This window comes from Canis lupus, chromosome 35 (genome assembly GCF_011100685.1).
Source record: "Canis lupus familiaris isolate Mischka breed German Shepherd chromosome 35, alternate assembly UU_Cfam_GSD_1.0, whole genome shotgun sequence".
NCBI classification, from domain to species: Eukaryota; Metazoa; Chordata; class Mammalia; order Carnivora; family Canidae; genus Canis; species Canis lupus.
The window spans coordinates 9,309,229-9,334,756 of NC_049256.1; the positions used below are offsets into that span (position 1 = coordinate 9,309,229).

The 25,528-nt window shown below is 39.3% G+C and overlaps 2 protein-coding genes across 3 annotated transcripts; one reads left to right on the forward strand and one right to left on the reverse strand.

The window, feature by feature from the left end:
- Window positions 1-1,783: 1,783 nt before the first annotated feature.
- Window positions 1,784-24,675, reverse strand: EEF1E1 (eukaryotic translation elongation factor 1 epsilon 1). 2 transcript variants are annotated; one of them, XM_038584134.1, is made up of 4 exons: window positions 24,517-24,675; window positions 19,219-19,419; window positions 12,820-12,915; window positions 1,784-2,067 (listed from the first exon to the last, which is right to left on the reverse strand). In XM_038584134.1, exons 1-4 carry the CDS (start codon window positions 24,658-24,660, stop codon window positions 1,927-1,929), a joined length of 582 nt encoding a protein of 193 aa, XP_038440062.1. In that variant the 5' UTR covers window positions 24,661-24,675; the 3' UTR covers window positions 1,784-1,926. The 2 variants fall into 2 exon arrangements, with proteins under 2 accessions (XP_038440062.1, XP_038440063.1); XM_038584135.1 differs by lacking the exon at window positions 1,784-2,067 and adding an exon at window positions 8,213-8,849.
- Window positions 16,506-17,294, forward strand: LOC119867648 (rRNA-processing protein FCF1 homolog). The gene has a single exon (XM_038584136.1). The coding sequence runs from the start codon at window positions 16,567-16,569 to the stop codon at window positions 17,113-17,115; it is 549 nt and encodes a 182-aa protein (XP_038440064.1). The 5' UTR covers window positions 16,506-16,566; the 3' UTR covers window positions 17,116-17,294.
- Window positions 24,676-25,528: the final 853 nt, after the last annotated feature.

The window sequence follows — 25,528 nt, forward strand, 5'->3', positions numbered from 1 at the left end:
ATACTGTGTACTTGCATAAGGGCAATGACCAGCGGTTGTAAAGATACTTAAACTCACAAGATAGACATGGGGAGAGGGGACATTTGGCAAAGAGGTAGACAGGTGTGTCATCTTACCCTTTCCTAAACCTGACCTAACCTGAAGAAGGAAATGGCTGGAAAGGAAAAGCTTGGTAGTCCATCTGTCATCCATCCTGTCTGTCCTGCTTACCTCCCCCAGCAGTCCTCTGGGCAGAGAAGGAAGTGTTAGGGGAAGGAAGAATTTGCAGCAGTAAAACATGATATGCATGTTGTAGTAGACCCAGCTGGGGCAGTGTTTTTGCATGAAAAGTCAGACTGGGTCTGCCTCTATGACACACATTCTAACTCCCAAGACTAGATTCCTCTGGTCTCAGTGTGCAAATACAAATTTACAGTTTCTCATTTTAAAGGCGGGATTATAAAATTAAATATGCTCCCAAGGGCAATGAATTATGAGATCTAATCCTATAAAAATTGTCCTATTACAAAATAATCACACACAGTTGGTCTCTTAAATCTGACTTAGTTACATAAAATGGGAAGGGGAGGATCTTACAGAGAAAACTTTCCTGATAAACATGGACTCTATGTTAGGCTTTTCCCATATATATTATCTCATTTTATTTTTATAGGTTAAGGAATACGGTTAACTGATTTGCTCAAGGTCATATAGCTAGTGATAAAAGCAGAACTCAACCAAAGGGCTGTATATTTCCCCAATCTGTTTTTTTCACTTGACCTTTGAACTGTATATTATTTAGATTCACCATCAGCATCAAAATAGTCGTATGAAACAGTAAAACACTCAAAGGCTCTTTTTTTTTTTTTAAAGATTTTATTTTTTTGAGAGAGAGTGTGCACTAGAGAGCATGGGAGAGAGAGAGAGAGAGGGCGAGCACATGAGGCAGCATGAACTAAAGGGCGCAGCAGAGAGGGACAAGTTGACTCCCTGCTGAGCAGGGAGCTGGATGCATGACCTGAGCTAAAGGCAGACACTTAACCAACTGAGCCAGCCAGGCACCCCTAAAAGGCTCCATTTTTCTTATTATTTGGAAATATAAGCTCTTTAGCTCTCAATAATCACTTATTTACTCTGTAAGTTGTAAGATGTATAGATTTGCTAATAACACGTCTCTTTGTTCTTTATTGTGTTTCGGCAGCAGCCCTGAGTTGGCTTTTAGTTTAGAAGCCAGTTTAGTTTAGAAAGATCTAGTAATTGTCAAGTCTAAAGCTAGTGGGATAGCAGGAATTTCCCATCTTGTTTTTAGCCACTTCTATTCCAATAAGCCCAACAACAACAAAAGAACCATTAACTCCGCTGAATGTATCTTATTCCAGCTCCCTCCAGGGCAGTTCAGTAGTTAGTTTCACCTCAATGAATACTGACTACAGGAAAGAAAGAAAAAAAAAAAAGATTTTTTTCAACCACATTTACTGGCTCACATAAATATTTGAAAACAAATCCATCTGTCTTCCCTTTCTGTATCCTTGGCACAATTTATTATAGTCCTTAATAAACAAATTACTGTAAATATCCATAGGGGAAAATGAATTTTAAAATATGAGATGGAGGTCGATAAACAGCCAAATATGTCAGCTACTGAAAGGACTATTTTTTCCTTAAGATTAAGCCATTGATTTGCAAGTTTTACTAAAATAAATTTCATCTATTAAAAAAAGGTTAATTTATAACTTGATCTTGACTTAAGTTTTGACACTTGAATTTTTACATAAAAGCTGCAAAATTTCAACTAGAGAACAAGTAAAACATTCGGACATAAGTTTATTCCATCAACTTCAGCAAATAAAGAATGACTGTGATTCAATTTACATTGGCTCTCTGGTCCAGAATACACTTTCCATTTTAAATATTTGTGATCACGCTTCTGTATGTCATGGATAGCTTCTAGAGAGAATTAGTATATAGTCTGTTCTTGAGGAAGACAACAACGGACAGATGTTGCCTGATTCCTGGATAATGTTGAATGTGACAAAACCAGCGAGACACATTAAGATATTTCTCCTTTTCTTGAACTGTGAGGTCAACCTAAATAGAGATTAAAAACACACACAACACAGTGCGTAAGAATAATTATCAGTATCATTTGCGTAGAAGATAAACACTCAAGAAAAGCCAACATATTTAGATGGGAGCAAAAAGTTTCAGCCAGTTAGAAGAGCCATTCGTTTAATGCTTTTATGTTCTGTTCAACACCAAACACGCTTTTTAGAGAAGTCTCGGATTTTCAACAAATGCAAAAATTACATTAACCCAGCATCTGGAGGTCCAAACAACACAGGACTTGTGTTTCCTTTGTGCCCCGGGTTCTTGGTTGCGCCGCTCTGAAGAAGGAAGAGGTGGACCAGATGAAGAGTGGTGGGCAGCAAAGCAAGGTGTATTGAGCAAGAGTATAAAGCTCCTGGAGAGGGAGGGGGGCAGAGTAGGCTGCCCCCGGAGTTTCTAAGTTTAGGGGTTTTAATAAGCTCTTCTGCAGAACTATCTTAAGCAATCAGGGTGTGCTGAGTCATGCCAATGGGGGCTTTGGTCACATATCTGTTGACCTATTAGGTTAATGTCCATGTGCTGATGGTCTTTTCTTGTTCACATTTGTGGGCTCAGGTCTGAACTGCCTCTTGCCTGTGATACTGACAAATGCATTTGTGGTTCATTGTCTTATTTTAGGACGTTTTGGAGAAGTCATTTCTGCAAAGGCTGCAGAGCAGAATGTCAGTGCAGTTTTATCTTAGCTGTCCTGACTCCGTATTTTCCTGTTGGGGAGCCTGGCCCCGACTACCTAACTGTCTAACTCCTAATACAAAGAGCTCATTTTTTACTTTTTGGAAAGGAAAATTTTATTTTCCTTTATATTTCAAAAGGAGAAAGGAAGAGAAGAGCTTCCAAAAGGCTAAGACATTGGTTCTTTCTACAACATATTTTAGCAAACGTAAAAGCAAGGTTAGGATCTAACATTCTTAACAAGGCAATTCTATGTAAACTCATATACATACATTTTATAATTATATATATATTTATATATAAACTTTATAATATTTTATAAGGACTTAAACCTGAAATTTATCCCCATTCTTTACTCCCCCCTCAAAAAAAAAACTTACAGTTTTTTATATGTATATAAATAAAACTTCCTTTCTATTAAATTCTGGGGAAAAACTACTCAAGACAATGACTCACTTAATTTCAAGAGATTATTGCCTAACAAGAAGGAAGAGCTGGCTATTTCCAGTGGCACATGCCTCAGATGAACAACAGATCTTCTCAACTGGGTCTGCTAAAAAGCTGAACTCTATCTCCAGTGGATGTTGTAAGTCACACAATTTCCTGTCAAGCTACAAGAATGCCCAGAGATTTGGTTAGAGAAAGGTGCAATAAAAACAGTTGGTACCTATTATTTTACTGGGCTTTAAGTCCAGAGTAGGTGATTCAGAGATTTGGACTAGAATCATAGAGAGCTGTCAGGTAAGAGAGAGCCAGCGGGACAGTAACTACCAGCTATGACCCATGTTTAAAAGTCGTGTAGCTATCTCCTTTTTCGTTTTTTTAATTTTTATTTATTTATGATAGTCAGAGAGAGAGAGAGAGAGAGAGGCAGAGACACAGGCAGAGGGAGAAGCAGGCCCCATGCACCAGGAGCCTGATGTGGGATTCGATCCCGGGTCTCCAGGATCGCGCCCTGGGCCAAAGGCAGGCGCTAAACCACTGTGCCACCCAGGGATCCCCGCTATCTCCTTTTTCTGTTGTTAAAGCAACATTTATTCAACAGACATTGCAAGTCTCTGTAAAACTGACTGGAATTTTTTTTTTTTTTTTTTTTTTTGAAATATTTACACAAGGAAGAAAAAACCCCTCCTGTGATTCAAACCCATTAGTAGCCTGCTTGATGGAAGGAGGTTTAGTGAGACAGATGTCCTGTGGCTGGTCAGAATTGAGCGTACTTGTGTCTACAGGCAAATATTCTGCTGTTACTGGGTCAACAAAACTGAAGGACAAACCACCATGGTACGCAAAATGTGTTGCAGAATACAAAATAATATTAATAAAATTCAAAGGTAGACACACAGTATTTTCTCAAAAAATCTGTCATTGAACTCCTATTCCCAGTTCGTGTTTACTATAAGGCAATTTAAAAAGAAAAACTGATGCAAATAATCCTGCTTTCCTTAGATAGGAGGAAAAATTTCCTTTTACCTCTGATAGAAGGATACTATTGTATCAATATCTTATCTTTTAACATTGTCTTTGATGGCCTCAGACATCCAACTCTGCTGGCTCAGTTTACTTAAATTATTAGCAGGAGAGTCTCCTACTTCTGCTACCTAAAAAAATTTTAAGTTTCAGGTTTAAGTTCTTACTTGTAAGTGCTACACATATTATGAAAATATACTCATCTCCTTTAAGGCTGTGTAAGATTGCATCTAGTTATTAGAAATATATTACTCTGTTTCACCTACGCTATTGTTAGTCTATGGCATGGAAATAGAAAATTAACACAGTAGTCAAGAAAACTGATCAAAAACTGGTCTTTTTTGATACAAAAGGTGTTTTTTATTAGAGAATTCATGGCTTTCACATGTGAAGAATTACCTTATGCCTAACTGTCTGGTCTGTACACAGGAGGCAAATAACCATTGCAGAATAAACTGAGTATCAGTTTATATTTCAAAAGGTAAAACACATTTTGTAAAAGAGCTTCATTCTTTTTCTAAATCTTTCCCATATGTGAACTTCACCACTGACTTCAAAAGAAGACGTAAGATTTTTAAAAAGCTCAACCACTAGTAAACATAGCTACAAATCTAATGGGAAATAGGGGCTGAGTTTTCGTCACCCACACACATACATACATACATTCGAAATCAACTTCAGCAAACCTTTCCCAATTATAAGGGAACAGCAAGTTTCACTCTCAAACTGATTTCATGTCAGTTGCTGCAATACAGGATTCATATCTGACCATTTTCTACAATTTACTCTTTTCAAAACTCTTCATTTAAAAGTCTCTATTCAGCCACTTTGTGAGATGTTATTTTTCTGAATGAATTAAAATACACTGAGAAGCATTTCCAGACAATATAGCACTAATGCTTGTTTGATCTTTGTGCAGATTGGTCACTCAGACTCTGGATCTGAGTCAAAGGGCAGTATCTGCTTACTATTCATATTTCAGAGCAGAAGACTGGTTACAATGCTGCTACTTGGCCTATTATTTAAAATAGCAAAAACAACAGTAAGATACAACACACAGCAAAATCGATATTCTCCAATATAAAAATTTCACATTTAGAGTCTTTAGTATAAAGGGTTACGAGTAGACTCATGGCACGAAATAATTTTTTTTTAAATTTTTTGGGGTGTACAAAGTAAGTTAAGGTTTATTTATTTATTTATTTATTTATTTATTTATTTATTTATTAAAATATTTATTTATTCGAGAGAGAGAGAGAGAGAGGGAGAGAGAGAGGGGCAGAGACACAGGCAGAGGGAGAAGCAGGCTCCATGCAGTGAGCCTGACATGGGACCCGATCCTGCTAAACCGCTGGGCCACCGGGGCTGCCCCAAGCTTTATTTATTTTAGAGAGAGCAAGTGAGTGTGGCGGGGACACACACACACACACTCTCTCTCCAGCAGGCTCCCTGCTGGGCATGGAACCTGGATGTAGAGCTCACTCCTAGGACCCTGGGATCATGACCTGAGCTGAAAGCAAGAGTTGGACACTTAACAGACTGAGCCACTAAGGCACAAAATAATTTTTATTCCAAGAGCTTCTAAAGCTTCTTCTAACATTTCCAATTTATTCCAATAATTTTTAACTAGATGATCTATTTCAGAAAATGTAAATCTGTTCATTTTCCCTCAGAAAATTTTGTCAGAAATACACAAGAGTTTTTCCAAAAGGATCAGGTGATCACTTACTCTTCTTTTAGTTTAAATTGGAGCTTGTCCCTTGAATCTGAGAAAATTATGACTGATCTCTATTTGTTATCTCTGCTACATTTTTGGTAGATATTCTATTTCTGACCTTACTGTAAACAAAGAGAAGACAGATTACCATTCCCTACTCCCTCCCCCCAAAAACCTTACAGTTTTTTCTAGAACTTCCCAGATAGGATCCCCTGGGCCCTTTCACTTACAACACTGGTTTTCCAGCATCCCTCTCTACTCGGCTAGTTTCTTTTCCTTTCTTGCAACAGGAGACACAGTGCGACTTTCCAGTCACCATTTCCTGCTTCTTACTGGCCTCCATGCTGCAGCTATGTGTCTGCAGCGATGAAGCTTGGATCTTTCTAACTAATCATCCTTTCTTATTTATATTGGTTCTCTACACCTAGTCTGAACCTTTAAAGCCAAACAGATAATACTCTTAGTCATTAATTTCCCATGGAGACACCACTTTAAGTGACCCATTCTAGATCAGGGTGAGAGGCTGGTCTGCTACCTTCCGGACATTCTTTACGGCTGGTGCTCCTGGACTGCATTGCAGCTGCTTCTTGTACTTTTCTTTCTTTCTAAAAAAACGACATACCTCCACTGGTGTTCCAAACTTCAAAACAAATGTATTTTAGTTGATAACTATCTCAGAGTCAAGCGGCACATCATGCTACAAAGGATTTCAATAATTTTGAGTAACAGCCTGTTCACAGGGACTGCTATCTACGGGTGAAATCACTCTCAGAAAGCAACGAGTCAGTGAGTATGATAATAAACAGCCAGCCACATAACTGGCAATTTCACAAAGGAAGAACAATGTAATATTCTCAAAGAGAATTAAGATAGACCAGATCCGGGGATCCCTGGGTGGCGCAGCGGTTTGGCGCCTGCCTTTGGCCCAGGGCGCGATCCTGGAGACCCGGGATCGAATCCCACGTCGGGCTCCCGGTGCATGGAGCCTGCTTCTCCCTCTGCCTGTGTCTCTGCCTCTCTCTCTCTCTCTCTGTGACTATCATAAATAAATAAAAATTAAAAAAAAAAAAAAAAGATTTAAAAAAAAAGATAGACCAGATCTGAAAATTAGGAGTAACTTAGCCACAACTAAAATTGGGCTCCAAATGAAACAAAATACTGTGGGATTATCTGATGACTTGAAGGTTCCCTGACTGCTGTCTTGTGCACGGTACTGATTACTTATTAAGTATTTTTTTTTTAAAGATTTTATTAATTTATTGAAAGAGAGACAGAGAGACCATGAGCAGGGAGAAGGTAGAAGGAGAAGCAGAATCCCCACTGAACAAGGAACCTGATGTGGGGCTCGATCCCAGGACTCTGGGATCATGACCTGAGCCAAAGGCAGATGCTTAACTGACTGAGCCACCCAGGCGGCCTGATTACATTTTAAGTATTTAATAGCAGGAACAAATAAATGAAGGAATGCGTGAGGGCAAAAATAAATATACTGCCAAAGCAAACAGAGCACAAGAAACTGTCTGATGAATGTGAGCAGGTAACCAATCTGAGCTTCACATCTACTCTGCCTAAATTTAATACTGAATAATCACCTTTTTCTCATCTGGATATAGTTACACCTAACTCAAGAGGGATGTCATTTAACACCACTGTCCAATTATATCACAGTACAGGTTTGAGTCTGTGAGGAGTTCCTTGAGAAGGTGTTTATTTCTTTGATGTACTTTGCCTGCATATGGACCAGGATAGGAGAGATGCTTTTGTTATGGACTCATTTCTTGAACCCAAAAGGATGGCGAGCTGAATGATTTATGTATTATTATATTCGTTTTTGTTTTGAAAAAAAATAAGCATAATATCTTTCATCATAATATCCTAGTCACTACATGTAAAGAAAACATATATTCCCAAACAGGAAATATAAAAGGGCACGTATCACTAAATATTGTTAATGTGACCTGAGTTTTAACATGTTGCACTGAACAAGACACTTCTAAGACCTGCTTGAAACCCAATGCCCCTCAGGGTACCTAGACTCATAATTAAATAACTTTGTAGCTTGTGATATGAATATTTTGCCTTATAGAATTATGACCTTGTTCACCATGCTGGCCCAGAAATTCCAGACAAGCTCCCTCCTGACTATTTCCTTTCCCTACTGCATGACCTGCATAAGCCAGAAGAGAGAAAAACACAAATACACACTCGGTTTGCAAGAGTTATACTTTATTACTTTTTTTTTTTTTTTTAATTAGATGGGGAAATGCTGTCCTTCTTAATAGGAGTTCAATGTCACAAGAAGCCAGGCCTTGTGAAGGTCCCAACAGGCCTTCACTAGCCGGCTGACAGCATCATACATAGGATTAGAGATGACATTTCTCCTAATGCAAGCTTTAAAACTAAGTAATGCCACATTTAAATGTTTTAAAGATGTCTCCAAGGGTGCCGTTGTTAGATATAAGTTTTTTTTAAGCTCCCCTAGAAAGTAGCCATGCTTTTAACAGTGGACGCTCTAAGTCAGGTTATGGATACCTCCTAGGTGTGTCACCAGGATGAAAATATGTAGATATCATAACAGCAAACTCTTAGTTTGGAGGCTTTTGCATTTTAAAATGAGGTTAAAACGTGCCATGTCACCATTCTACATTCAAAAAAGTGACTAAAATATGTTGAATCTAGAATGGAATAAAAGGAGGCTGGTTCGATCAGATTATATCAGCTCTACTTGAACTGTCTTCACATTCAAATAAGATGATTTTAGAGTTAATCATACTGAAGTATAAAACTAAAGATAGCATTACAATGATCTACAACCTGAAACAGGAAATACAGGAGGGAGAGACTGCAAAGTCCTGCTGATCTCGGTAAGCATTTGGTTGCATGATGCATTGTGCTAAGAGCTGGAGAGCTACAAAGAGAAATATGACACGATTCTCTTCAGTCCTCTTATTTTGCTTCAAATTGTGAGTTATTTATCTCTTCTATGTACAAGGAACATTTGTCCTACTTTATTCTTATTGTACCAGTAATTATGAATAATAATTTTTTTTTAGGATTTTATTTATTTATTCATGAGAGAGAGACACAGACACAGGCAGAGGGAGAAGCAGGCTCCAAGCAGGGAGTCCAACGTGGGACTCGATCAGGTGTCCAGGATCAAGCCCTGGGCTGAAGGCGGCGCTAAACCACTGAGTCACCCAGGCTGCCCATGAATAATTATTAATAACCTTCCTTTTACTGTCAAAAGTATTATTCTGGATGAGAAATCATATGGTCATCCTACTTAAATGCAAGATTTATATTCAAACTTATCATAAGGTTTCTAAAACAATACAAGTTCCCTTAAATAGCCAGACATCTGAATCCTACAGATATTTTTCTGACAATTTCATGATTCTACATTTTACTTTATTTGTTTTTTTAACTTTTCATGTAATATTCTGAGCAGAAATCAGCACTTTGCCTTACTCAGTTCTTTTCATGTGAAACAGTCATCTCTTTGAAGAGATCAAGAGTTGCTTGAAAAGAGGTTTTTATATTTGTTTTATGTCTCTCAAGGACTGTAGTATGGACACATGCAATGAATTCAATAAGGACTGTTGGGCTGAGTGAAGGATCTAACTAGGTGGTTGCATCAATAATGTTATAGAACTGAGCATAATCCTTCAGGGATCCTTTTTTTTTTTAAGATTTTATTATTCATTCATGAGAGACACATAGAGAGAGGCAGAGACACAGGCAGAGGAAGAAGTAGGCTCCCTGCAGGGAGCCCGATGTGGGACTTGATCCCGGGACCCCGGGATCATGACCTGAGCCAAAGGCAGAGGCTCAACCACTGAGCCACCCAGGCATCCCAATCTCTTGGAGATCTTAGAGGAACAATGCTTCATAAGTGGAGTAAATCTAACTAAGGAATTAGAGCTTGTATGGGGGATAAAGAAAAACTATCATACATTATGGTATCCAGCAGCGTGTAAAGGTGTCCCCACATACTGTGCACAAAGTCGATGTTCCTAAGCCTTAATTTCCTTCTCTATAGTAGGAGGATGATACCACTAGCCTCATCTCCTTTAGAGTTATTTATTTTTTTTAATTTTATTTATTTATTCATGAGAGACAGTGAGATAGGCAGAGACACAGGCAGAGGGAGCAGCAGGCTCCATGCAGGGAGCCCGATGTGGGACTTGATCCCGGGTCTCCAGGACCACATCCTGGGCTGAAGGCAGCGCTAAACCACTGAGCCACCCGGGCTGCCCTCCTTTAGAGTTATGAGGTAGAAAGAAAAACTATACATAAAACTGAAAAATCTAGAGAAACCCGTTAATTAGGTTATTCAATGTTTACGGAGGGGAGTGCAGACTATATGCATGTGGGAGGAATTATGTTGGACAGGAGTGTTACACATAGGAATTGCTGCAGTCTCTCGCTCAAGCATCTATCTATCTATCTATCTATCTATCTATCTATCTATCTATCTATCTATCTGTAAAGATTGTATTTATTTATTCACGAGAGACACACAGAGAGAGGCAGAGACATAGGCAGAGGGAGAAGCAGGTTCCCTGCTCATGACTTGGGCCAAAGGCAGATGCTCAACCACTGAGCCACCCAGGCATCTGTAGCAGCTTATGATTTAAAAGAGAAGTTTTCCAAGGATTAGAGTACACAGTGAAACAAGCCAGAGCTGAGGGAGTGTGTGAGGCACAGAGGAATGAGTACTTCAGCACGCTTCAGGAGCCTGAGGGTGCTTCACCAGGAAATCAGTGCCGTAGCTGAGTGATACTTGGTGACATGTGAACAAATCTGGGAGGAAGACAAGGCTGGGCCCAGGGAGCAAAAGAGAAGAGCACAGGCTGAGAGATCAGGGAGTCTGTTGTGGCTGAGAGAGAGGCATGTGGGGAGAACGAGGGCAATGAGGTCGGAGGCAGAGTCAACATGAAGAAGGGGCTCCCATCCTAGACAGCAAAGAGGTACTTGGTTATTCTGAGAAAAGAAGCCACATCATGAGAAAAATCGCTGCAGTGGCAAAGAAGACGGACGAGAGAAGACTGGTGGCAGGAGGCCATTTCAGTAGCCGTGACAGCAGATGACGAATTCTGGAACTAGGGCAGTATCACCCAGGATCACAGGAGGACATGTGTGAGAGGCATCCAGGAGGTGGAAACAAAAGAATCTGATTAACTGGACACACAAGGTGCAGAATACAGAAAAACAGACAGGTCATTTTTTTCCACGGGGAGAAGATGGGTGTTGGGAAGATGTTTTAGGTGCAGAAAGACTTAAGGAAGCACAAGCTGTGGAGCGTTTCAAACTGCCTGGTTTCCAGACCTGGTTTTGCTACTAACTGGGTCATTGGAAGGAAGGTATCAGAGCTCTTTGTGGCTCTCTTACTTCCTTTGCAAATGGGGATGATAGTAATAGCACCTACCTCATAGGGTTGTTATGAGGATTAAATTAATTAACATTTAGGAAGCACAGAGAACACAGCCAGTACCATATAATTGTCTGTAAATAAATTGAAGAATTAATACAATTTAGAGACTGACCATTGGGTACCTGGGTGGCTTGGTCAGCTGGGCTTCTCTTGATTTCATCTCAGGTCTTGATCTCAGGGTGCTGAGATTGAGCCCTGATTTGGGCTCTGCACTCAGCGGGGAACCTGCTTAAGGATTCTCTCTCTCCCTCCCGCAACTCACACTCTCACTCTCTCTAAAATATATAAACAAATTAAAAAAAAATAGAGAGACTGACCAGATAAAAGGAAAAATTGCACATATGGGAAAGAAAGGATACAAAATTGGGGCATAGAGGGGGTAGGAGGGCAGCCTGGGTGGCTCAGCGGTTTAGCACTGCCTTCGGCCCAGGTCATGGCTCTGGAGACCTGGGACTGAGTCCCACATTAGGCATCCTGCATGGAGCCTGCTTCTTCCTCTGCCTGTGTCTCTGCCTTTCTCTCTCTCTCTCTCTCATGATTAAATAAATGAAATCTTAAAAAAAAGGGGGGGGGGCAGGAGGGTGAGTTCAAGTAAGAGGGCAGAGGGAGGAGACAAGACAGATGAGGATGAGTGTTCAGGTGGGGTGGGAGATGAGGGCATTCAAAAGAAAAGTCTCAAATTTCTAGCTCAAACAGGGAGGACTGCTGCATGATAACTGAAGATAAAGGGAGAGGGAAAGACTGGGGTTAAGGAAAGTGCTAGAAGTCTGGAAGTATGCCTGGGAGGAATGAAAGATCTGATCCGTAGGAGAGCCTGGCTGAAACTGAATAGTATAAATTTATAGTGGCACCAATCTGTGGCTTTGGGATTTCTCCAACAGATCTCAGCCTGGATATGGGATTGAAGGCAATTATTAGAAGTGACCAAGAGGTGGGGATTTTCAGGTAAAGGGTGGTGAATGTACGGTGGAGCAAAGCTGAAGACACTAACAAAAGTATCAGAAGTTACACAAAAGGGGATCTAGGTTGGATGGGAAAAAAGTACCTAAGTTTGGAAAATGGGAAGGAATCTAGTTGCTTCAGATAATGGTGGGATTAGTGAGTAAGAGATTAAAAGCTAAGGATTAGAGGCCGCACAGAACATGGGGTACTGGAATTAAGATGTTACAAGGAGTGGGACGTGTTGATGGGGGCCAGGTTATGACAATCAAGTTCAAAGGGCAGCAAGAGAAGTAGTTGTGAACAAGAGTAGAAACAACAGGAAGCAAACAGGAAGCTACTATATTTGATGGATTTGTGGAAGGAATACGTACATAAGTACCTTGTATAAAAATAACTCATTTTTATTTGAGAAGGCAAAAGTGCAAAAATGACTTAAATTTAAGACAAAAAAATCATTCTGAACATTACAGAGGAAAAAACTAATGACTATTTAAATACTCACTATAAAGCGATGAAGTCCGTAGTACAATAGGATATCTGCTAAGGTAAAGTTATATCCTGTAAGGTACACTTTATCTTCAAGATACGAATTAAGATCCTAAAACAAAAACAAATATATAAAATTTTAATTTAAAAAACAGTAATAATTGGGGCCCCTGGGTGGTTTAGCACGTTAAGTATCCAACTCTTGATTTCGGCTCAGGTCATCTGATGAAGCCCCACAGTAGTCTCCACACTCAGTGCAGAGTCGGCTTGAGATTCTCCGTTTCCCTCTGCCCCTCCTTCACCTCCCACTCATGCATACGCACGTATGCATGCTTGCTCTTTCTCTCTCAAATAAATAAATATTTGAAAAAAAAAAAAAAAAACCCTACCCAGTAATAATAGAGTTAACTATCATATCATTGGACTTCAAACATTTAGAAGACTATTAGAAAACAAAACACTGACTTAATTTGATAAATTGAATCTGACATTCATAGACTAAGTTTTATTCAAAAGAACAGATAATATGTCAGTCAACTCATTTTTAAAAATAGGGCAAACATTATTAATCTTATTTTATTTTAAAGAAATAAGAAAACTTTAAAAAATGCTATTCAAAATGCTATCTATGACCATTTCAAAGACACCAATTTTGAGGAAGGGGAGATCATTTTGTAAATTATGTTCATGTTAGATTTACTTTTTCTTTTCTTTTCTCTTTTTTTTTTTTTTTTTTTAAAGATTTTTATTTATTCATGAAAGACACAGAGAGAGAGGCACAGACATAGGCAGAGGGAGAAGCAGGCTCCATGCAGGGAGCCTGATGTGGGACTTGATCCCGGGTCTCCAGGATCACACCCTGGGCTGAAAGCGGCGCTAAACTGCTGAGCCACCCGGGCTGCCCCAGATTTACTTTTTCCATTAAAATATAAAAAGCTCTTTAACAACTCTCTTAAGAGAATTATAGTTTATTGATTTGCTGCATTTTTTATATATGTATATTTAAAAGTTTTTAATTAATGTTACCATTTAGTCACTTTTAAGTGTATAATTCAGTAAATATCAGGGGTATCCACACTGTTGTGTAACCAGTCTTCAGAATTTTTTCACCTTGCAAAACTAAAACTCTATCCTATTAACACCTCCCCACTTCCCCCTCACCCCAGACCCTGGCAACCACCATTCTTTCTACTTCTATGAATTGACGACTTTAGATACTGCATGTAAGTGGAACCATAGGGCATTTGTCTTTTTGTGACTAGCTTATACTTACCATAATACCCTCAAGGTTCGAATTTTCTTCTCTTTTGAGGCTAAATAATATTCCATTGTTTATATATATACTTTAATCATCTGTAAATGGACGCATGTGTTGTTTCCACTTCTCAGCTACTGTCAATAATATTGATATGGATATGGGTGTACACATATCTCTCTAAGGCCCACTTTGAATTATTTTGGGTATATACCCATAAGTAGAATTATTGAATATATGGTAATTCTATTTTTAATCTTTTGAGGAACCAGCATATTGTTTTTCATAGAGCTGCACCATTTTACACTTTTAACTGGGTTCTTAGTTTTTTTGTTGCTGAGTTGTAAGAGTTCTTTATATATTTTGGATATTAATTATTTATCAGTTACATGCTTTGCAAGTATTTTTTCCCATTCCATGGGTTGCCTTTTCATTCTGTTGATTGTGTCCGTTGATGCACAGAAGTTTTACATTTTGATGTAGTCCAATTTATCCATTTTTATTTTTGTTGCCTATACTTTTGTGTCATACCCAAGAAATCACTGCCAAATCAAACAACGTATTTTTTCCCCTAGGTTTTCTTCTAAGAGTTTTATAAATTTAGCTTTTACATTCAGGACTTCAATCCATTTTGAGTTAATTTCTATATATCATGTAAAGTAACATTCCAACTTCATTCTTTTATAATTGGAGATCCAGTTTTTCCAAAAACTGCAAGACTCCACAGGGTTTTTTCTGTTGTTGTTGTTTTAAATATTTATTTACCTGAGAAAGAGAGAGAATATATATGCACGTGTGGGTGTGCTGAGTGTACAGCCCTGTGCAGAGCTCCATCTCACGACCCATGAGATCATGACCTGAGCCAAATGAAGAATCCCACACTTAACTGACTGAGCCACCCCTGAAGAACTCCAGTTTTAAACACCAAAGCTACAGAAAGTTCTTTGCCATTTGTTCTCCAAACTATAATCATCAATTTTCAAAGGGCAATGTTAAATATACACAAAATAATTGATTTAAAATCTTTAACAACAAAATACTAGTAAGCACGGAGCTCCCTCAGTGCCCAGTAGGTACTTTGGAAGGAAAAAAAGAATTAAAGTACATTAAAAAATGAAATAAAAATCTTAAGAGATCCTAATCTAAATTAGAAGTAAAGTCTGACAGACCAGTATGAATGAACCAATTAGCTTCCTGAGAAAAGAAAAAAATGTAGATTTAAAAAAAGATAGGAGTACTTTGGATTCCTCTCAAAATTAACATGTACTTTAACAGCACAGGAATTCATGCTGCATTCATTACATTACATTAAAATCAAATGAGATAAAAGATTCATATAACTTTTAGACAAAGATTTATAAATCAGTTACATGGATTCCTATCAGATATCCTCAGAGGGCCCTCTAAGGACTAGTTATCCTTAGTGGTCAGTGGTCAATAGTACTTATTCCAGAAAAATTCCGTAAACTGGAGAGAACATTTTGTTTTCTCAAATCACATCCCAAATGCCTGGCAAATGGTAGTTCCCATAAGTAGTAATTATTTGCTGAACTGAATTTAATCTCTTTGAGTATGCCCATGTCTTCATCTAAAGACCGTAATTTTCAAAATGCTATATAAACATGGAACTGCTAGGGGTGTTACAGATGAGGGCATAAAGGAATATGGACAAAAAGGAGACAAATGCAGAAAAATCAAAATAAAGTTCGGGTAGGGAGGGTGAAATGGACTGGCATATAAGAAGCTACCACTTAAATTATATAGTGATCTGTTGAATGTAGATGGTTTCTCTCTAAATGTCTTAAAATGAAACAGCTTGGATAAAGTTTAAGAGTAAAATAAAATTATCTTTGATTTTAAGAAGCATTTTTAAAAAGGTCTAAATAATTTAACATTGCTTTTGTTAAAATAGAATCCATGTGTAAGTTTTAGTAACAGAGACTCTAAGGTTACTGTCTTTAAAACATCTTTATAATTAAGTATATTTTTCTTAGTGATATTCAAATTTTCTCTGCTATATTACAGAATTTCATATATTCAGAATATTCCCAGAATTAACAATGTTCAACTCCTTCGTTTTAAATAAGACTTTCCCGTGCCACTTCCAAACTTTATCAAGTATTCCCCCTCCTCTAGAGTTCTACCTGAGTTTTTTTCCCTAATTAGTATTACATTTTCTAGCAACATTAAAAAAGCAGTATAATAAACTATATATAAGCTATATATCTTCCATCTAGATTCAATATATTAGTGCTCTGCAATGCCTGCCATTTTGAAATTATGTATTACCTTAATTATGAGCCATTTGAGCTTAGAGTCGTGGTTTTAGCCTAAAATGGAACTTTAGAGAGTATGAAGTAAAAATAAGTAATACAAAGATAAATAGCCCAGTATTAAAGGGGTAAAGCATACATACAAGGAAATTTTTAAAAATGATTTAGGATTCCGGAAGAAACAAGGGTGCGGCGTGAACATGGGAAGCAAAAGAAAGCAAGAAAGTATGCGATCATGAAGCGAATGCTTAGTCTCCGAGATCAGAGGCTTAAAGAGAAGGATAGATTAAAACCTAAAAAGAAAGAAAAGAAAGATCTCAGTGCACTCAAGGAAAGAGAAGTCCCCCAACATCCTTCCTGCTTATTCTCCCAATATAACACACAGCTGGGCCCACCTTACCACATCCTGGTTGATACCAACTTTTCCATTAAAGCCAAACTTGACTTAGTACAGTCAATGATGGACTGCCTGTATGCCAAGTGTATCCCTTGTATAACTGACTGTGTAATGGCTGAAACTGAGAAACTGGGGCAAAAGTATCAAGTGGCTCTAAGGATTGCCAAGGATCCGAGATTTGAACAATTGCCATGCACACACAAAGGAACCTATGCAGATGACTGCTTAGTACAGAGAGTAACTCAGCACAAGTGTTACATTGTGGCCACAGTTGACCGGGACCTTAGAAGGATCTGGAAGAGCCCTGGAGTTCCCATCATGTACATTTCTAACCATAGGTACAACATTGAGCGGATGCCAGATGATTATGGAGCCCCTAGGTTCTAATTCTTAAAAGATAGTTTTTCTGTCTTCTTATACCAACTTTTTCTGTTGCCAGTTCATATTAGCAATATGCTATAGTATGAATTATTCTTCTTACCCATTTGCTCTGTTACGAGCTGAGTATGGTTAAATATATTCATTTTTTGATGTTTTGAAATCAGTATTTTATATCATTTTAAGTATTGTTGCATCTTTCTATAAATCAGATGATTGCTTGTAAAAAAAAATAAAATAAAAATAAAAATGATTTAAATCCTGGTACAACTATATGATGCAATACTCACGGGTTCTCAAAAAGATAGTATAAATGAGTACTTTGTGGACACAAAAGATGTTCACAATACAATGTCAATGAAAAAATGCAAGTTACAGTGTCCAACAGGTGCCCACTTGTAAAATAAAAAACACATGTCTATATGGAAAGGAAAAGCATGGAAGATCACAAAGGGAGTTCAATAAGTATTTGATGATTAAATATAAGTGTTATTAGCACTTCTCTTTTAGTGGAACTACTAATGCTTGGAATTTTTTTTCCTTATTTATAGCTCCTAAATTTTTATAATAAATTTTTATTGCCTTTAAGACAAAAACAGCAAAAGGCAAAACAAAACAGAAAACAACCCTTTCTCATCTATGCTCATATGGCAAAAATCACACTGTAGTACATTATGTATAATGTACATTATACATTTGTCTCCCCCACTGCTCTGAGCTCTGCACGGGCAGGGACTGTTACTGTACCACTGGCCCTTAGAACCGCATCTGGCAAATCAGTGCAGGTACAGATAAGCAAACTGGCAGAGCAAGGATGACAACCAAATCATCTGTTCCCTTGTACATTTCAAAAATGGTACTATCTCCAGAGTCTCTTGATTGGAATTACAAATAATATTTACAAAAAAAAAAGAAAAAAAAAAAAAAACAACAACAAAAAAAAACAAATAATATTTACATATCCCAAATACAATGTTTTGGTAGAATTACTTCCATGTTCTTAATACCAAATCTCTGAATACAACTTTGAATTTTAAACCTAATTCAGTGAAATCCTGTTCGTATCTTTTAGAACTAAGTACTTTATTACTATCCTTTCTTCTGGAAAATTATGAGAGAGTTATATTTTATTTGGCTGAAATCCTTATATTCCCTTAGAGGAAAGACATGCTTGCTTCCCTCTGGAAAGGCTGCTGAGCATGGCAGAGACCAGTGGGAGCGGTCAATATGGATATTGAGCATGAATAGACCTATAAAGGTACAAGTTCTAAAATTTATTTTCTACCAGTTCTCTTGATAGCTATCAAAAATATAGTTAAAACCATTCTCCCTAGAGTGACAAATGAAATGCTTTCAGTTCTATGAGACCTTCTTGCACAACTTACACTATCAATTTATATGATGATGGGAATAAAATCAGAAAACAGAAGGGATTCCTGCAGTGATGTGTGGTTGTCTGGATGATTTCTAAATTTCCTTCAAATTCTAAGCTTCTATTAAAAATTTGGTTTTAATCTGCTTTATTTTTATGTAAATAATAAATATTATTTGGAATGTTTTTCACTGCTGGTGACTCTGGTTCCATATTCAGCTTATACCTTGTACCAACAGAGCCTTTCATTCTGATTTTGCTTCTTTGGAAAGAAAATACAAATCTTAAAGCAGTAAGTCTCAAGGAAAAAAACATGGGCTTTCTCATTTCTCAGATCAATCTAACAGTTTTTCTCAGTAGCTCTCAAAGATTCTGATTCCCTTCTTGCCTTTGAGAAAGTATTTTACTGCTGAGTGGAGAAACTAAGTATTAAGACATCACATTAAAAAAAAAAAAATCATACAAATAACTGTTGACTGTGTTGAGTGTTAACAACAAGCATATAGAACAAGGACCCATATGTGTTAGGGAGAGAGGTGGTCAAGAACATTTCTGGGGAAGGGGCTGAGATCTAAGGGGGAAGGCGGGCATAGTCCTGTCTCCAGTACAGGTAGTAACAGGTAAAAACTACCCTAAGGCAGAAGGAAACAAGAAGGCCAATGGCTTTGGCTAGTGAATCTCAAGGGGGAGAGCTTCCTGCTACTAATAGTTCATGCATTTTAAAAGAGAAGTCACAGTACCTTCAACAGAGTGCGGATATCATCTTTATTGGAGTGTCCATCTACTCGAGTTACCCTGTATTCCAACCACTGCTGAACGATCGCTTTTTCTTCTGCAGTGCTCCCAAGCAAATATTCTTTGTTGGCCTGCTTGACAAGATGAGCTGCTATAGTTGTCAGTCCTGTTAGACTCGGACCATTGTTTGTCTGAAGAACTGGAATCTTAAGAAAAAGAAGTTCTTCAGATAAATTTAAAACACAAATACCATCATGACCTTAAATTCTTCTTCTTCTTTTTAAAGATTTTATTTATTTGAGAGAAAAAGATAAAATGAGGGAGGGGGTAGGGGGAGAAGGAGAGTCCCCACTAAGCAGGGAGCCTGATGTGGGCTTCTATCCCAGCACCCTGGGATCATGACCTGAGCTGAAGGCAGACGCTTAACTGACTGAGCCACCCAGGTGCCCATGACCCTAAGTTCTAAGTAATCACTAAATCTCTCACTGTCCTTTCAAACACCCTAGGATTCTACTCTAAAACACTAAATCATATTCAAACGAAAATCAGGAAAATAGTAGTTATGTTATTTACAATTTGATAACAGATGTTTGAAGTAAAACCAGTAGTAACATTGCAAAAAATCAATATATTTCTATATAATTTACAACTGTGCGTATACAAGAGGAAAAAAAGGAAATCCTGGAATACTGCATTGATTTTAGTCAAGTTTACCAATACTCTAATTTTAGCAAGACGAACAAACTTAAATCTGACTTCTGTAATAACAAAAGGATACAATTATAGTAACAGTGACTTAATGTTGATGTAGTTAGAACCACCAAATGAGATCTGGCCTGGTTTTAGTGATATGTGATCTAATGTAATTCACTATCTCGTTAATTAGGTAGATATGGACTGAGACAGTGACTTGGTTGCCATGAACTGCATATCCATCAATTTTGGAATCATTTAGAGTGAAGTCACTATTGGCCAATATTTCATATTTTAAAAAATGTTCCGAAATACAGTTGAGGCCACTGATAGTAGCCCGGGCTCAGGTAATCATCTGAAAAATAATCCTGTTTTTGTTTCCCTTATTAGAACGGCAATACAAAGGTTCGGATTGTAAGAAATTGCCAATTAATTTAAATGTTCTTGATGCACAACCAAGCAAAGCACTATGAGAAATTTAAAAGAATATGGAAGGGATAATCAGACTGGGAGACTGACCAGTTACAAATAATAATATACAATCTAAACGACTCAAACAAACCAAAAAAAGTATTTTCTTGGGAAGACAGATGGTTTTTGCAGTCATTAAATAGTATCTTGTACTTGTAAGATGATTTACACCTTGCAGGGCACTTCCCTGCTCACATCTAGGTCAACAGGACTCTGGGAAGTATAGAGATTAACATTTTACAAATACAAATTCCAAGGTTATCTCCTACATGTTATAGGAATTAATGAAAGGTACTCTGATTTTCTACTTCCTTACCTACTTCCCACTCACTACTTAGCTTAATTTTCACTTTTGCCTTTACACTCAAATGAAGCCTCTACCTCTATGATCACCAATAATACTCTTTCAAAAAAATGCACTGAAAGAAAATAATAAGGAAATCCCCTGGGGGTGTTGGTTCTATTGTTCTATTCCTGGTTGGTTGGTTCTGTGTGAGGTTACCCACCTGTGTTCACTTTGTGGGAACGCATCAAGATTTATTTGCTTTTCTGAAGGTATGTTATACTTATAAAACAAAACAAAAACGGAAAAAGAACTTGCAATCAATGAGTGTGTGAGGGGAAATGACATTTAATTCTAAAGAGAATTATTTGTAAAAATAAATTATCCACAATCCTACACTGATAACTCAAAAACTTCCCAGTTACCTTCTCATTGCATCTTCTAAGTTGGTAATTTTGTCATCATCGTATGGACAAAGAACCAAGGTCACCTGCTTTGTCATGGCAGGATCAGAGTTTAAATAAAGTAAGATTGACTTGAAAGTCCCTTGTCTTTGCTTCATACAGCCTCACGTACACAAATCTTAAGTAGTTGCAATTGTGAGACACATACTTTTTCCATATTCATGTTAGGATGCCATGGTCTTCTAAGCAATCACTGACGATGGCAAATGAGAACTATTACAATGTGCTGATGTACTATAATTTAACGAACCATTCTCCTAAAGCTGGACCTCTGGATTTTTTTCCATTTTTTAAAAAATTTCCTTAAATAATCTCTACACCCAATATGGGGCTCGAACTCATGACCCTGAGAGATCAAGAGTTGCATCCTCTACTGAGCCAGCCAGACTACCCTAGATTGTTTTCAATTATGTAGTCCCCTCCCCTTACCTGTGGGGAATATGTTCCAATACCCCTAGGGGAGGTCTGAAACCATGGATAGTACCAAAACCTATATATACTATGTTTTTTCCCTATACATAAATATGATATGATGATAAAATTGAAGTTCTGAATTAGGTACAGTACGAGATTAACAGCAATAACTAACAATAAAGTATAACAATTATAATATATTGTAATAAAAGTTATGTGAATGTGGTTAGTCTCTCTCAAAATATCCTGTTCTACTCAACTCACACTTCTTGTGATGAAGTAAGACTTCAAAATGCCCATGTAAGCAGATGAAGTCAGGTGAATGACGTAGGCATTGTGACCCAGTGCTAGGCTACTCCTGACCTTCTGACACTATGTCAGAAGGAGGATGATGTTTCTGGGCATAGCTAACCCTGGGTAACTGAAACTGCAGATATATATTTTTTTAATTTTTATTTATTTATGATAGTCACAGAGAGAGAGAGAGAGAGAGGCAGAGACACAGGCAGAGGGAGAAGCCGGCTCCATGCACTGGGAGCCCGACGTGGGATTCGATCCCAGGTCTCCAGGATCGCACCCTGGGCCAAAGGCAGGCGCCAAACCGCTGCGCCACCCAGGGATCCCTGAAACTGCAGATATTGAAACCACGGGTAGAGAGGGTGACTACTATATAGTTGATAATGTTACAGGGAATGCCTTATTGCTTCATGTGGAGAACAAAGACAAAAGAAAAAAAATTGTTTCCTTGTGATTTGCAGCCCATGTTCAAGACAGGCAGAGTGATATTCCTCTAGGAACTCAACTGCCACGATGTTAATACTTTGCTAAGGGCAAAAGCCAACTTTGGCTTAACATTAGCCCGACCTCCAGGATCCTTTAAGTCTTCTTTAATGTATAAAAATCCCTTTTGGAACTTCCTTTATCTCTACCCCCCAAGATATATATGTTGGCAATCATCCTCCAAGAATATGGCCCACTGACATACATCTGAAGGGTCTTAGGGGTTTTACTAGACAGTAGTAAATGACCTTTTCCTAACAATAGCTGACCTCCTCAAGGTCCTGGAAACCTAGCTTCCAAATGCCTTAGAGACCTACACTCTCCCTAACCCCTTCCCAACTTGAAAGTACAAAAATCAGACACTCCTCACAACCCCAGAGCAGCTCTTTCTGCCCACGGTTCTGTCCCTATGCTTTAACAGAGCCACCCTTTTTGCATCAAAGATGCTTCAAGAATTCTTACTTGACCATTCATTCTAGGACCCCAATATTTTCACATCATTGCTGGCTTACTGCCATCAGTGGGCTCCTCCTCCCACCAAATAAATAAATAAATACATAAAAAGACTGAATCTTTTCATATATTCCCATCCCTTTCTCCAAACATATAAATAGAAATTTTTAATAGCTGCCCTTTGCTGAGACCCCCCCCAAAAAAAAAAAAAAAGTTTAAATTAAAATAAAATAAGAAACCACACTCTGAATTCCAAAGCCCTCCCAAGAGGGCTCAAACTATAATTTTGGGCTTACTTTGTGTTGTAGCACTTCATGTGGATCTGCTTCTTGCCCCAAACGTCCCAATTTTCCGTAATTTTGGTCTTATATGCTTTAAACACCAGCTTCTCTGTGCATTTTACAAATCTGTTCTTACAATCGAAACGAATTTTCTCCCCCTCATTCTTCAACAACGTTTCCTCTGTTTAGTGTATATTCTATTCTGCCTTAAATTAATTGCCAATGTCGGTTTCTCATACTAGATAAGCTTCCTGAGGGCAAAATTCCTGACTTGGCAACGTTCTCTAAACAAACAAACAAACAAACAAAAAAAACAAAACAATAAAAAAAAAAAAACAGAAACCAAACTGGGGAGCAGCTGGTAAAGGGAAGGAACCAGAATCCGCATGAGGCTGGAGGAAAAACCAAAAGCATGAGGCTTTGTCTCCAAGACCTTTCACGGTTTCAGTTTAACTGATGTGTATTGACTGCTTCTCGCATAAACCAAACGAAGAATGAAAAACTAAGAACAAAAAAAAAGAAACATCACATGGGGAAAAAAAAAAAAAATCTCAAGGGGGCCCAAAAACGCTCTCTCCCCAGAGCAGCCTCCCTACCATCATCCTCCTTTCCTAACGCATTCCATCCACGTCCAACCACCACGTTCACGAAGCGCAAATGCTCTTCGACGCCTGAGAAAGCCGAGTCCAAGAACCTTACCAACTTCAGGCTGTATTAACCTTCCCCTTCGTCCTGCGCACGTCGCACACTGAACTCGAGCAGCTCAGGAAGCAACCTTCCTGGAATCTCCTACAGGCGGGACCAAGGCCAACGATCTGCAGGCTCCGCTCCCACGTAGCACTTTCCACTTACTGCCGTTATTAAAAAAAAAAAGAGCAGCCAGGTGTGTCCTCCTAGGGGGACAACCCGGCTCCCGGAGGAGGGAGAGGGTCGGGCTTCTCCACCGCAGCTGCAAGCGGCCCCCGGTCCCTCCCACCCGGCACGGCGCGCCTCGGAACGCAAGGCCGGGCTGCAGCGAGCGCTGTCACCGGACGCGAATGCGGGGCCTCCACGCTGGTGTCCGGGCCCTGCTCGCCTTCCCCGGACAGGACGACAGTCTCCGCGGTTCAAGGGACGCCCGGGTGGCTCAGTGGTTAGCGCCGCCTCCAGCCCGGGGCGTGACCCTGGAGACCCCGGATCGAGTCCCGCATCCGGCTCCCTGCCTGCATCTCCCTCTGCCTGTGTCTCTGCCTCTCTCTCTCTCTGTGTCTCTCATGAATAAATAAAATAAAATAAAAAAAAGAAAAGGTCAGGCCAAGCCGGAGCGGGGCGCAGCCAGGGCCGCAGGAGCCCGAGAGACGCCAGCCCGCCCGCCCCGCGGCGCAGACACGTGGGGAGGACAGGACCGCATCCTCCGTCTCCGCCGGCCAGCCCGTCTTCCCTGCGCTCCTGCCCACCGCTTCCCCTCCACTCCCCGCTTCTCACCTGGCGCTCGCCCTGAGCGCTGTATTTGTTCCCCTTACTCAGCCCCAGGGACTTCTCCAACAGCGTCAACTCCGCGGCCGCCGCCATCTTCCGGCAGGAGCTGCTGGCAGGGGCGGGACCAGGACAGCAAGGCTCTCCCCCCATTGGCTGGGAGGGAAGGCCCCGCCCCCTCCCACTAACGTGACCAACTATTGGCTGAACGTAAAGGGGGCGTGGAAAACGCGCCTGAGCGCGGGAGGCGGGACCAAGGTAAGGGGCGGGGCGGGAGGATGCGGGTGAGACAGGTGGGGAGGTGATGATGGCAAACATCTCTGGGAGGGAGCTCCGGGCAGAGCGGGCTTTGGTGTCGCGGTAGACGGGGTCTGCCAACTTCTAGGCTGCCAGAGTTAACGGCTTAGCTGATTTGGCATGCTGGGAAAAATCTGTATGCATAATTGGAGTCGAGATGTACCTTAGCTTGCCTTGGGAACCTGTGAATTTGAACACTCAAATGGAAGAGCAGAGGGTTCACAATCTTATTAGAAGCTTCTAACGGCGTTATTCGTGGGGAGTTTAATTGCGCTGTAACGGTGTATTGGAAAAACTAATTTTTCTTCTTTCCATTTGCAGCTCAATAGTAGCAGTAGCATTATAAATGTAAGGATTGCTATAGAGCACTGGGTACCTTAGATACCATCAAGCAAACCATCTAGCAATTCCCGAGGCCCAAGAAAATCAGCCGCTAATAGTTTTGATGATCTTTATTTGCAGTCCCACAAAGGTAAAGCGATGATGTGGTTTACGTAGCTTTTGGCATGAAAATAAGCAATGCACCTAGCAGTTCTTCCCTGAGCTGTTTTATTCTTATATCTTCAAAGTAGAAAATGAGCAGGTATGTTGAAGCTTGGACTACTTCCAAAAGATTTCTGGAGACTTTTTTTTTTCCACATTGAAAAGTGAATAAACAAAATGTGTGTTAGTCTGAGAGAAATGGAAAAGAAGGACTGCAAGGTAGCTCATTACTAATTCAGAA